General features: G+C 41.0%; 3 protein-coding genes and 1 long non-coding RNA gene across 7 annotated transcripts in view; 2 read left to right on the top strand and 2 right to left on the bottom strand.

Annotated features, from left to right (window-relative positions):
• ZNHIT6 (zinc finger HIT-type containing 6) overlaps positions 1–6692 on the bottom strand; it is a 66944-nt gene extending 60252 nt beyond the window's left edge. Inside the window, exons 1-5 of one of the 4 annotated variants that reach the window (XM_050962206.1) lie at positions 6605–6692; positions 5542–5607; positions 5356–5462; positions 5183–5268; positions 220–323 (exon numbers count right to left, since the gene is read on the bottom strand). In XM_050962206.1, the coding sequence (XP_050818163.1) occupies positions 220–323; positions 5183–5268; positions 5356–5462; positions 5542–5607; positions 6605–6687 (446 nt within the window). In that variant the 5' untranslated portion in view covers positions 6688–6692. Of the gene's footprint in view, positions 1–219; positions 324–5182; positions 5269–5355; positions 5463–5541; positions 5608–5990; positions 6181–6213; positions 6275–6604 lie in introns of those variants that run through there. The other 3 variants (XM_050962209.1, XM_050962207.1, XM_050962208.1) reach the window with 3 other exon arrangements.
• The window catches only part of LOC127055317 (uncharacterized), a 210018-nt gene that overhangs the window by 85744 nt on the left and 110496 nt on the right, over positions 1–13778 (top strand). The window lies entirely within an intron of this gene.
• On the top strand, positions 6371–9781 carry LOC127055346 (uncharacterized). Its single transcript, XR_007775463.1, has 3 exons — positions 6371–6489; positions 6978–7142; positions 9685–9781. It is a non-coding gene; the product is annotated as an uncharacterized LOC127055346 (long non-coding RNA).
• The window catches only part of COL24A1 (collagen type XXIV alpha 1 chain), a 249765-nt gene continuing 247276 nt past the window's right edge, over positions 11290–13778 (bottom strand). Inside the window, exons 59-60 of the mRNA XM_050962090.1 lie at positions 13095–13310; positions 11290–11451 (exon numbers count right to left, since the gene is read on the bottom strand). Coding sequence (XP_050818047.1) covers positions 11305–11451; positions 13095–13310 — 363 coding nt within the window. The 3' untranslated portion in view covers positions 11290–11304. The remainder of the gene's footprint in view (positions 11452–13094; positions 13311–13778) is intronic.

Below are 13778 nucleotides of genomic sequence, written 5' to 3'. Positions count from 1 at the left end.
TCCCAATTCTGTGAGCATTCATGGCCTGTCACACAACTTCCAGACCCAGATACGTCCCTCGGGCCAAAAAGTTTGCACACTTCAGGTCTAATGTGATTCTGTCATGAAAAACGCTACCAGGCCTTTAAATCTTACATAAGAGCTCGTCATCAGCTATTTTTTCAGTAATACTTAAATGAAAGTTTTGTCCAGTTGTCCCCAAACTAATTAGAAACTTACTTCTTGTTGAAAGTGGTTGAATTCTCTCTCCTTTTTGTAAATCCAATGGGTAAAGTTTTCAAGTGGATATTGTGCTTTCGAGCTCGGTTTTTCAAATAATTTATCTAACAGAAAATAAAAGCCAAAATATATTCAAATATGGAAACATTTATTACTTCTGTCCTGCAAGTCTAAAAATTGAGGCCAAAAGAGCAGTCCCGGAACCAAAGTGCCTGTCAAACATTTAAGCAGCAGCATAATGGAGAATAGTACACAGTGATAAACTTTTTCTCTTTTTTTTTAAACAAAAGTTCTCAGTTAAAAAAAGTATTTAGATATCTTCAAGAGTTTCCAAGCTTATTCTTAAACATTTACAGACAAAGTTTTCCTATGGTGAGCACAAGGAGTCTCAATGAAACATAAAACGTATGTTATAAGAAGAACTCAAACAGTACGAGAGGGTTGGAACCCAACACACCTACAGAATTAGTGACTGACCTCTTATGATTTTTTAAATCCAGAGGGGCCCTAAACCTTTATGTGCACAAATCAAGTACAAAGCCTGTATCTGTGAAGTCCAGAGGAGAAATTTCCCCCAAACCTACTCCATTACTGCAGTTGCTGCACACAGTTTCCCTGAGATGAAGGCTGAATAGTTAGTATATCTACACAGTCATGAATCAACTGGCCAGTGCAGAGAAAACCCAAAGAAGCCTGCTCTGCAATGCCAAGGGGTAGTAATGTTGACATGGCATGGCTGAAGTGCCATTAGATCAGTATTCTGTAATGGTACAGTCTGCTAAAACACTTAACTATGCGCCAAGGCATTACTGACTTCCATCAGAAATTCTGCAACATTAACACCATCCTTACCACCATTGATATCACCTCCCTCTGCATCAACATCCTCCACAACAGCATTGCTGCCTGCCTCAAATACCTACAGATAACGTACGTTTGAAAATCCACCCTATGCCTATTGCCAAATGCATCTATTTCATCCTCACCCACAAAAACTTCACATTAACAACAGACATTTTGTCCAAACTCTGGGTACAGCCATGGGTACTAAGGTGGCTCCCCTATACACCAACCTCTTCATGGGCCACCTTGAGGAAAAATTTCTGGAAAAATGCACCACAAAAATCAACATACCAATATATCTGAGTTACATCAATGACATTTTTATTCTCTGGACAGAAGACCTAAACTACTTCACAGATTTCCACCACTTCAACAACCACCATCGATCTATTACACTCTGTGCAGGACACTTCCACACCAGCATCAGCTTCTTGGACACCATGACTAACTTCAACAATGAAACCCTACCAATAACTGTATACATGAAACCCACACATCACCACACTTACCTTCACAGATTCAGTAACCATCCCAGACACACCAAAAAATCTGCTACTGTCAGCCAAGTACTCCGAGCCCACCTCCAAAGAGAAAATCCAGGCTATACACCTTAACGGACTTAAAGCCTCCTTCACTAAACAAGGACACATCACCAGAGAAGTAGATTGCATCATGGAAAGGATCACCCAAATACCCCAGGAGAACCTACTTCAATACAGAAAAAACACCGCTCACTGACTGCACTCCCCCTACTTGTCACCTGCTGCTCCACACTAGAGCCCAACTGGGGTATCGTCAAATAAATACATTGATGGGCATATGCTGAAGGAAGTCTTTCCTAACCCCCTCTTCTGGCCTTAAGAACAATTCTCCAACTCTGACAAGCTCACTACCAAAAACAAGCTCGCCACAGACCCAGACACACCAACTCAAAGCAGCATCAGACCCTGCCTGAACAGATGCAAGACATGCAGACATATCTCCACTGCCACAATGATCAATACCTGCCCAACACACCTTTCAAGATCCCTGGGTCCCACACATGCCTATCACAACATGTGGTTTACCTCATCCAGTGCATCAAATGCCCCAACAACTATGTGGGTGAAACCAGACAATCACTACATTTTTTAAATGAACTCACACAGAAAAATCGTAAAAAGACAAAAACATATCACCTGTGGACAAACAGGTTTCATAAAATGATCACTCCATATCTGACCTCTTGGTACTTGTCCTCAAGGGGAACCTTCACAACACCTTCAAAAGGTGAGCCTGGAAATTTATTTTCGTAACTCTGCTAGACACTAAAAACCATGGACTCAGACACACTAGTTTTTTGACTCATTACAACAACTTACAACATACCCTACTGCCTGCTAATCATTAATTGCCTACTTCATTTCAAGGGGTTTCCCACAACGTTATTTCCTTATGCTTAATTTGTCCCAACTTGTATCTAGCTCAGAAACACTGATTTCCTTCTCCACAATGGAAGAGCCCTGTGAAGCTCAGAACCTTGTAACTTCCACTACAGACATTTTTCTAATACAGTAACTCCTCACTTAAAGTCATTCCAGTTAATGTTGTTACATTGCTGATCAATAAGGGAACATGTTCATTTAAAGTTGCGCAATACTCCCTTATAACGCTGTTTGGTAGCGGCCTGCTTTGTCCACTGCTTGCAGGAAGAGCAGCCCATTGCAGCTAGCTGGTGGGGGCTTGGAACCAGGGTAGGCCAGCAGCCCCCCCGCCCCCACCCCCGCATCAGCTCCGCACTCCTCTAAGTTCCCTGTGCAGCAGCTGCCCAGCAGGCTACCAATTGCCATCCCCACTGCCATGTGCTGCTCCTGCCCTCCGCCTTGGAGCTGCTCCCGGGAGCCTCCTGCTAGCTGTGCAGGGAAAGGGGGGGGGAGAGGGGCTAATGTCAGGGTGTCCCCCTTCCCCCTACTCCTGCCCCATATAGAGCAGGGTGAGGAGAGCTTGCTGGCCACAGCTGCTGTCTCAACTTCCTGATCTTTTTAAAGGCAATGTACTTAGAGTGGGGCCAGCGTTCTTAAAGGGGCGATACACATCTCTTTCTCTCCCTCCCCACCTCACACACTGTGTGTGTCTGTCTGCCATGCTGTTTCTCCTCCCTCCATTTGTGCTGCCTTGTAGAGCGTGACGCTACATTAACAATGTGTTAACCCTTGAGGGCTCAGCTGAATGCTAGTTCATCATTTAGCAGCAAGGCATTCCCTGGGAAATATCCCACACTCTCTCTTCACCACCTCAACCAAGCTTCACAATCATCATTGCTGTGTACAGTATTAAATCATTTAAAACCTATACTGTATGTGTGTACATACAATATATAGTTTTTTGTCTGGAGAAAAAAATTTCCCTGGAACCTAACCCCCACATTTATATTAATTCTTATGGGGAAACTGGATTCACTTAACATCGTTTCGCTTAAAGTCGCATTTTTCAGGAACATAACTACAATGTTAAGCAAGGAGTTACTGTACAAGATATTAGTTCACCCACCTTGTCTATCTCATATCCTAGGACTAACAAAGCCACAACAACACTGCAAACTTAACTATGCTGTACTTTAAAAGATCTGTTTAGGAAAACTCCAGTGATCACTTAGTTTATAATAGAGGTTCTCAAACTGCGGGCTGGGATCACTCAGGGGGTCATAAGATTCTTACATGAGGGGTTGCGAACTGTTAGCCTTCACCCCAAACCCTGCTTTGCCTCCACCAGCATTTATAATGGTGTTAAATATATAAAAAGTGTTTTTAATTTATAAGAAGAGGTCACATTCATTGGCTCTCTGTGTGAAAGGGCTCACCAGTACAAAAGTTTGAGAACCACTGCCTTATATGGATAAGTGTATTTGCAAACCACAGATACAGATAAAAAGTAAGTTAGTTTCAAAACAGTTTTGAGTAATACCAATCACTATTCCAGTATTCCCATTCAGCAAACAGGGCTGTTCTCTCTCAGTGAGTTACAATTATTACACCTAAAAACCATTTGATGATGTAAGATTAGACTGAAATAACATGATTTCTCATTGCTATACACTGAAAACAAGAAAGCTTCAAAGTTGCTTTTAGACAAGTTACAGAATTTGAGAATTCGCGGTAACTTTGATATTTGTTTATTGTTAAACCAGCTATTTTAAAACTTATAGCACTTAAAACAAATCTGGCACTTCCTACTATTTGGTGTTTTCTAAGGGCTCCTGCAAACAAGTAAATTTAAATGAGTAAATTTACTTATATGAACACTGAAATCTGTCCATCTTACGAATATAGGTACCTAAACATCTTTAAAAACTTGTCCATAAGTAACTTGCCCAAGCTCATACACAAAGTCTGCAACAGACCAGGGAACTGAGTCTAATCACAGGACCACATTCAAGTAAAGTTACTTGTGTGTGGCTGAGTGATTGAGTTCTAACAGAACACTTGATTCTTTCAATTTTACTTTACAGCAAACTGTCCACATGGCATCTTCTTGCTGCATGAGTTTTAACATTACATTTAGAGATGGTTTGCATAGGACTAAAAAAATTAACAACATTGAGTTTGTGGCTTTTTATGACGTACAAAGAAGTCTTAATATATCATTTTGATTTTCTCTCCACCTCACTTGTTATTTTAACTTAGAAGTATCAGGAATGTAAAGTATGGTCTTCCCTAGATTTGCTGGGAGGACCTGTGAGAGAGAAAATATATTTATTGTGAGTTCTTAACACTTTAATTGAAAGGATGATTCTTACTGAAAGTCCTTTCCCCTTTTTAATAGCTCAGCTCGCACTCCTCGCGTGATGCCACTTATCCCAGCTCTTTAGCTGTCATCATCTCCGCTCCGCATGTTATTAAATCTCTCATATTACATTGGAGCTCTCCTTTAATTTAAGACTGGGCTTCATATATACAGTTCTGAGCCTGAACTTCACGGGGACTCAGATCTAAAGTTTGTTCAGCCCATTACAGGAAAAGAACCAATCATAAATTTTGGATCTGGATACCTCAATTTGGAGGTCAGGAGATGTTCTAATCTGTGATTTTGGAGCAGTCTCATTTCTACTTTAAACTGACCAAAAAGGTAACTTGAAACTCACAAATTTATTGGTTGTTGGTCTATGCAAGGAAACATCTCGAGCAGCACCATCAGTCATCCTTCCTACGTCTTCCAGGAAACGATAATCTAAATATACAAAGACCAGGAAGAAAAGTGTAATGCTGGTTTAAAAAAGAAGATGGGGTGAAGTTTACACAGCAGAGAAATTCTTACCACTTAGGAGATTCAACTCGTTAAACTCGTGCATGGAGACAAATGCTGCCTTTTCTCTGATTCCATTACAGCTCAGTGCAGTTTTGTGCTTTTTCACACACGCCAAACTGAAAGTACAGAGAAACCTGAGCGTCCTGTTTCTAGCATACAAAAAACCAAACAAGAAAAAATTCAAATTGTATATACCTGCATGAGTATTTCATGCAACGTGGACACCTGTACTTTGCTTCCTCTCCACTACAGGTTTCACATCTGAAAGAAAAAAAAAGGCATTTCATTTGTATCAAAATAGTGCATTCGTGTTTGTACTTAAAAGACAGGTTTTCTTTACATTTAACCAAGCATGGGTCATAATTCTGAGAAACGATCACTGTAGCCTGAAAGCAGGGAAAGGAAATATGGATGCCTCAGCAAAGCGAGTAGTTTCCAAACATTTCCACAGGGTGATCAATACTGGGGGAGATTGCCCAAGAAACAATGGGAAGTGAGTAACCAAGACCCGGCTCCTCAAAGATACCTAGGTGCTTAACTCTCATGATGGCTGGTCTACACTAGGGGAGGGGAGTGATCTAAGATACGCAACTTCAGCTATGTGAATAATGTAGCTGAAGTCGAAGTATCTTAGATTGAATTACCTACTGTCCTCACGGCATGCGATCGACATCCACGGCTACCCCTGTCAACTCCGCTACCGCCGTTCGCATTGGTGGAGTTCCGGAGTCGACAGGAGCGCGTTCGGGGATCGTCTAGATGAGATGCGATATATCGATCCCCGAGAAATCGATTGCTACCTGCCCATACGGCAGGTAGTGAAGACGTAGCCTCACTCAAAGCCATGGGAGCTAGGCATCTAAATACTTTTTAGGGTCTGGACCTAAACTGCCACTCAAGGGGGGCGTCTAACGCCTCTCTGCAGGAAACCCCCCCGCACCTCAGGCGACACTCATTGGCTGTCTTCCTTTAGCCCGCCTCCTGGGGAGGAGGCCAACCAGTGACGGACACGAGGGCAACGCTCGCTCCGCCCGCCGGAGCTGAGGGCCGGGAAACGGTGACACCCTCGCGCCCTGCCCCGCCGAAGGGCGCGGGCACAGGACAACCCCCCATCCCCCGGCATCCCCGGCCCCGGGCGCGCGGGTGAGACAAGCGGCAGCGCCGCGGCCGCCCCCAGGCCTCGGAAAGGGAGCAGCGGGACATCCTGCCCCACGGGCAGACATAGATCTGCGTAGCCGAGGCTCCGGGCTGCTCCTACCCGTGCAGCGCCATCTTCCGCTTGCCGCAGGGCAGCCCCGGGCTCCCCGCCGGCTCGCTCGCCGCCCCGGCTCCCTGCTCCATCCGAGTCCCAGCTACACACGCTCCGCCAGGGGTCACGTGAGCCGTCTTCCTCCCGACCGGCCTGCACAGCGTGGCGGCGCTTTGCGGCTGCGCTGCAGGGTGGCGGCGCGTGACTGGCCCCTGGCGGCTGCTTGGGAGAGCGCCGCTGTTTCCATGGAGACCTGGAAATTCCTCCCGGCGGGATGGCTCTCCCCCCCCCGCGCTTTGCCTTCTCCCATCCCAAGCCCCTCCCACTGGCGGGCTGGGGCCTATCCATTGTACTCGCATGTCACTGGCACATTTCCCTGCAGAGATCGTTAACCGTTCATACTCCCTGGCTGTGGCCACCAGGCTGCACCTGGAGGTTACCAATTCACCCCAGTCCAGCTGTCGGGGTTGTGGTCCCGAATGTGGGAGGTTGTGCCATTAAGTTTCATGCAGTCCCAAGCCTGGAGCCCAGCATGGGACATGGCAGCGTAGGTATGGCACTGAGTGATCACCCCCCAGAGAGGAAACAGAAGTTAATTTCACTCATGCCCATGTGGTTTCCTCTGATTGGGAAATATCCCCGGTATACAATGGGCAGACGGGGATGATATTGCTTTTAGCTTTTAAATTTTACCTATAACCAGTGAGGGTTTTTTTGGTCGTTGTTTGTTTGTTTTAAAAATCTGGTCACTGTGTGGTCTTCACTGTTGCACTAATGTAAGCACTGCTGGATATTTGTAAAATTCTTTGACCTAATTAAGAGCTGTTACTTTTCTGGCTGGATTTGGATATTTAGAGATAATGGTCCAAAATCTACACAAAGTAAACCCAGAGCTATCCCATTGGTTTTAGTGCATTTAAATGGTTTGACCGACAGCACCTTCAAGCTCAGTGGTTCTAGGATAGCATATGTCACATTCTGTCTGTTGGGCAATGAAGGAGCCATGGATTCCAGTGTCACTAGTGAGCCCTAAATGGCAAAGGTGGCCACCTAGGCCTTAGAATGTAAATGATCATATGATAAACAGCCTACTTAGTTCACTTGGTCTGTGATTACATTTCTAAACATGGACTGGTGTATCCCTCCATTTATGTGGGCAGAGGGGTGGAAACCCACCCTGCTTTATGGCCTTCTCCCCGTAAACCTAGAGCACACCCTTTGTATCGATAGGGGTTTACAGGCTAGCAGGCAGCATGCCAGAATGGAGTCATGTAGTTCCTATCCAGAGCAGGTTTTCTTCAAGTTCCCTGCCACTTAGACCGGTATTAACTCCATGTGGCGTGGGCCATTTGTGCAACTGCAGTGGGAGCAGGCTATACTCTCATGGTAGAGTAGGTTGAGGTGGTTGTGTAAGGATTTCCAAATCTGTGTGGAGATCTGCACAGGTTGGGTTTCCATTTGCAACAAACCCCTTACCTAAACAGGCTGATTTCTTTTTCATGTTGATGAGTGGCATGTACCCCTCACGAGATACATACTGTATTTTGTCCCCACTCTGATGCGCTTCTCTTCATGAGGTGACATTTGGTTATAGGTATTATTTAAACCTATTAAATAGGTATTATTTTGGGTCTGATTCTTTGTTTCCTACATTTGCAGAGGTGTAGCTAAGGACAGAATGTGAGGACAATAGGGTTGTGTATGTATAACTTACAGCAGCTATTGGCCTATAGAATCTCTATTACTAGAGGTGATATGTCAGAAACTATCCAGCTTGACTTTGAAAATTCAGACTGCAGCAGAGCGGAGTGTGCAAAACCAGACTTGTTTGGGTTTGTACAGGTGACAGAGAAACGCTCTTCTTATTTGTAAATGAACAAATGTGATACAAAAATCAGCTAGAGCTCCACAATGCCATTTTCACAGCTACTTTTCAGAGTAGTACTGCACTTTAAATGTTTAGCGTTTCTCATATTCTGTTTGTTAGGTTAGGTTACAAGTGTTAGAGACAGATCTATTAGGTCAGCCAGTCACTGCTGACTCAGTCAAGAGAGGCAATACTTTACGTAACACAAGGAATCAGAGGAGTCCACCTCTGCTGGTAATTTGCTTAGCAAAGCTTAAAACAAAGTAGAGCAGGGGTTCTCAAATTGGGGGTTGGGACCCCTCAGGGGTTCGCAAGGTTATTACATGGGGAATCGTGAGCTGTCAGCCTCCACCCCAAACCCCACTCTGCCTCCAGCATTTATAATGGTGTTAGATTAAAAATACTTTTTAATATATTTATTAGGGGGGTGTCACACTGAGAGGCTTGCTATGTGAAAGGGGTCACCAGTACAAAAGTTTGAGACCCACTGAAGTAGAGATTCTGTCTGGCTTTTTATATTGTTAGATATATATTGAAGATATTTTTGGCACAAGACATGCTCTTCCTTCATGAAAACTTCAAACTGTTACACATTCCTTTATTTTAATGATGTTTGGGGAGGAGGGGTTCATAGTCGCTTGGCTGGACTGATTCTGTGTTGCCTAGAGCAATTTGAAGTATTATCATCAAAAGAAGTAGAGATTTAACTTTCTTATTTGAATTGAATTGTGTAGGATGGGCCACTGAAGTGGCTCATTAAGGTTTCCCACTCTCTCCCCCTCCAATTTTATTGATGCAGAATAACCATTTTAGAGCATTAGCTATAAAATTCAGGAATGCATATATATGCCAATTTAAAGAATATACACATATACAAAACTTCTTACAATTTAAAGATGCTTGTTTTTTAACACAGCACTGTCCTTATGAGATACAAGCATTAAAAATGCATTAAACATTAAAAAAGTAAGTGAAAATGAGAATAAGGTTGATAAAGGGATGAAAAAACCACAGCATGTTACAAAAGACTGCTTTCTTACAAAAACAAATGGAAGTAACATGATCTCAGTGGAAAGTCAAACTAAGACCACATGTGAAATCGTTAACTGTCATAATATTGCCTTTAAATGCTGAAATGACAATGACAAATCTTCTCTGAACTAATCTCTTCTTTTCTTTTTCCCCTTAATTGATCATTCTATATCTTGATTTGCTTCTTTAGATTACTCAAAGAATATGCACACTTTAAAGAAATCTATAATTTGAGGAAAAAATGCTACTTCAGCCTCAGATTTAGAATAGGAGATTCTACACATTTGTCTTGTATAAGGAAATGTTCTATGTCATTTGTGCAATATCCTGTAACGCCACAAATATGCATGTGTTTCCCTTCCTAATACAAATACTTATCAAACAAGAGACTCTGTACTCTTTTCATGGTTGCTGAAAATGAACAATACAAGGAAAAGGAATCAAAATAATAAAAGATAAACAGTTATTTTTGAAGCACATTTTATTATAGATGAGTAAGCATGACTTACTATGGATAAAGATGATTTAAATGAATTGCTGTTTGAACACTCTCCCTCCCCCCAAATACGAGGTATAGTCTTGCTCTGTATTACTGTACGAACACTGCTTTGACAACAGATATAGGCAAGCAGTTTGCAAAACCTTTTAGAGTACATGTTTTGTCTTAATGTTAAAAGTGTATTTTGTTCAACAACTGAGGGTCAAATACTTTTAGACTCAATAAAATAAAAGTGTGAAACAGTGTCTAGTAATATTGCAAACAAATGGAATTTCTAAGTTGCTGAAATAATTATGATTATAACTTAGCAGCCATTCAGAACATATGCTGTATTAACATTTTCAACAAGTTACAAAATATATACACAATACATCATCTTAGATGCTATTGGGTGTTTAAAATAGTTAACTGCAGTCCAGAAACTAAACCCCAAAACTATTGTAAGTAGCTCTTCTACAACAATCTTTACAATGGCTAACCATTAGTTGTCCTGCCTATAAGCACCATATACAATGTGCTGTCTGGTATACCACTTCCACAAGAATAAACAAAAACATTTTAATCAAAAATTTCACATAAATAATGTTTTTACTTGTAATGAAGTATGTGACCAAACAATTTAGATAAGTACTTTTACAACAGAAACATATCTTGATGTAACCAGCACATACAGTCTGCAAGAGAAAAAGGGAATCAAATAATGTCTACGAAAGCCACAAGCACCTTGTGTTATAAAGAGCACCAGAAATACAAACAGGAAACACGTAAGAGGTAGTGTACCATCTGTTAAGATGTATGTGTCCAAAAGGACTATAATACAACTTAGTGTTTAAGAAAAGACAACTACTTGTACTGTGGCATAATTCACTCTCATACACAAGCTATTGCACATTTGGGAGCATTAGCCAGTATTGCTCCTTACTACTGTATGTCTCCAGCTTTCCTTAGGATGTCCTGTACAGTGTTGTTAAATAGGTTATTAAGAATACTAGAGGTCCTGAAGAATTTTATGTTTAGATATATAGTTCTCAGTTCCAGGGAAATATACAAGAAAGCACCAACCAATATTTTAAAAAATTAAATACTTTAGCAAAGTCATCATAGTCTTTTTTTTTTTAAATGCCATTTCTCCTTCTTAGGAGGAAGTCTTTTTCTTCCTGAGATTCTTTAAGATATAACCAACAATTTGCTTTAAAATTCTTCCACAGTTTCATAATGATTTAATCTTTAATTCATTTTTGTTTTGAAAAGATGCTTTTTCTGTGCAACAGTTCCATGGTGTTGTGAGAAACCAGAATCAGGTTAGGAAGCTTAGAGAAAGCATACTGAACCACTTTCCATGGTATGCTGTTGTCCTGGTTTGAGATGAGGAAACGTATGCACTTGAACAACCGGAAGGTCAGTAGTGTCCTGAGTGTGAAAAAGGAACTCGGTCTTATGCCAGCTGCCATCTTGGATCTGCAGTTCACAGAATTAGAGAGAGCATTAAATGCATATCAACTATCAATTTCAAAACACAGAGAGAATCTAGAAATCAAGGAACCGGAGAAGCAAATGAGTAATCTGTTTTCTCTTGTCAATACATGTAATATTTGTGTGATTTTTTTCAAAGGCCATCTCCCAATCCATTGAAGAAAGAACATCTGTCAAAATTCTAACTTGCTGTAAAGCTTGATGAGGACTTGAACTATGAGACTAATACATATCTATATTGCCTAGGTTTTTGCTTGGATTTAATATGCATTCTTAAGAGTTATGGGGAAATCAGCGACATTTTTTGTCATGAACTTTGGTTATTTTAATTTTTAGAAAATCTCAATAAAAACGGTTACCTTATAAAAAATATAAAATAACAGTATAACACTGTTTGGGGATGTGGGAGTCTTGATGTTTGCAGTCACTGCTTTCTTGCCCAACCAATCAAAGCAGCAGGTACAGTGGAGACCGCTGAAAAGTGAAATCCCTGCAGGAAGGGATATGTGAGATTCTGCAGGAAATCTGTATAGTACATAGTTTCCTGAAGAGAGAGAGAGATATCTCATAGAATCTCAGAAAAACTACACTTTTCAGTAGCCATCACTGCGTGAAAAACCCAAATCTGACATACTTTTATAAATATAGGGCCTGATTATTCACTGCTTTTCACTTTTTGCAGTAATTTATACCAGTGCAAAGTGCTACAGGTCTAAGTGTGCTGAAAACTCTGATTTGGTAACATTTTATATCCACTTAATACAGTTTCCAGTTTGAAAAGCACCTGTCATCATGCCATCTGTCTGCACACAAATCTCCCAGTGAATTCAAAAGATTTCCACCCCTGGAATGATGACAGGATAAGGTTAAGTCCTTTGTTCTCTTTAGCACAGTATAGAATTGGATATTTTAGGCTCTCTGTAATAAAAATACAAATTATTGTACAAGAGACAGTGGTAAAGGCAAGATCTTGCCTGTTAATGGAGTTGATCTAATAATCATTGGAAATGTATTAGATTTTTCAGATTTTTCCAAGTTCAAAAACATTTATCTTAGCCAATGAAAGTTTGTCCATCATCAGTTTATTACATAAGTAGACAATTGCCCTGTAACTAGTGAAGTTAAAGACATTCAGTCATCAAAAGATTAACTTCTAGCCTGTAATGAACTTGCCCTTTTCCTGCAGTTTGGTTTTATTCAGGTAACATCATCAGAATATATAGCTCAGCCTAAGCTTTCAACCCATGCCTGGCTGTTCCAGGATTTCCTGAAGAACCTCTATGTATCTATCCTAAGTTTCCTCTGAAGAGAGGGCCCTGTCACCTCTCAGGTCCTGGTAGAATTAACAAGCAGGGTCCACTGGGTCTGATGCTAAGAGCAAAGACAGATTCCCTGCATAACTGCAATTGCTGTTAGCATTTGGATATACGAACTTAATATCAAATGGTCAACATATGGAGAGACTTGCTAAACAAATGAGAAGTGTGCTTCATGTTATGGAAATCTAAATGACTGTTATAATGATAGAAGGAAAAATAAATGCTCAAAGCTTATATTTATTGTTGTTCATCTAATAATATCTAAACACTAATTGCACTGTAAGTTTAATAACGCCAAAATGTATTTACCATGCATTCATCTGTAAGCACCTTTGGTTCAAGTAGTGTATTTGCTTCAAACATTTGACCATTCCAGCCTTTGAAGTGAACAGATGTTTTCTGAGCATCTGCCTCATTTGTTCCCCACACTGGCGTGTTCAGACAGTGAACTGTGATGGTCTGGGTTGCTTCTGAGCTCAGTAAATGAAGGAAGTTCATCTGCACTTTTCCAACTCCAAACTCCAACTAGTTTACAAAAATACATTGTTAGACATAACAGTTGTATCATGCTCAATGGCCAACAATCAGAAAGATTTTGGCAATATAAATATGGCACTTATAGTTAATATCACCTATATCAGTTAATTTGGTTGCCAAACCAAAATGCACGTGTCTCCTGCTTTCTTCAGAAGTGTCAGGTATATATAAAAGTGGAATTCCATAATCACCATAATGAACGCACACAATTGTATACAAGCCTATACAGTATATACATTTGTTAAACTTACATTTTCGAAGCTCATTATAAAATTAATTAATTCTCAGTACACCCCTGAAATGAAGGTAGGTAAATATACTTATTCTGCAGATAGGAAACTGATTCAAAGAAAGACATGCACAGAAAGAAGTGACAGAGTTTGGATCAGAGTTCAGAAGTTCTTTGCTCCCAGTCTTGTTTTTAGTCCATTATATTGCTTTGCCTCTCAACACCTA

This window comes from Gopherus flavomarginatus, chromosome 7 (assembly GCF_025201925.1).
Source record: "Gopherus flavomarginatus isolate rGopFla2 chromosome 7, rGopFla2.mat.asm, whole genome shotgun sequence".
In the NCBI taxonomy this organism is placed as follows: Eukaryota; Metazoa; Chordata; order Testudines; family Testudinidae; genus Gopherus; species Gopherus flavomarginatus.
Note: the sequence above shows the minus strand (reverse complement) of the source record. Positions and strands in the feature narration are given on the sequence as shown.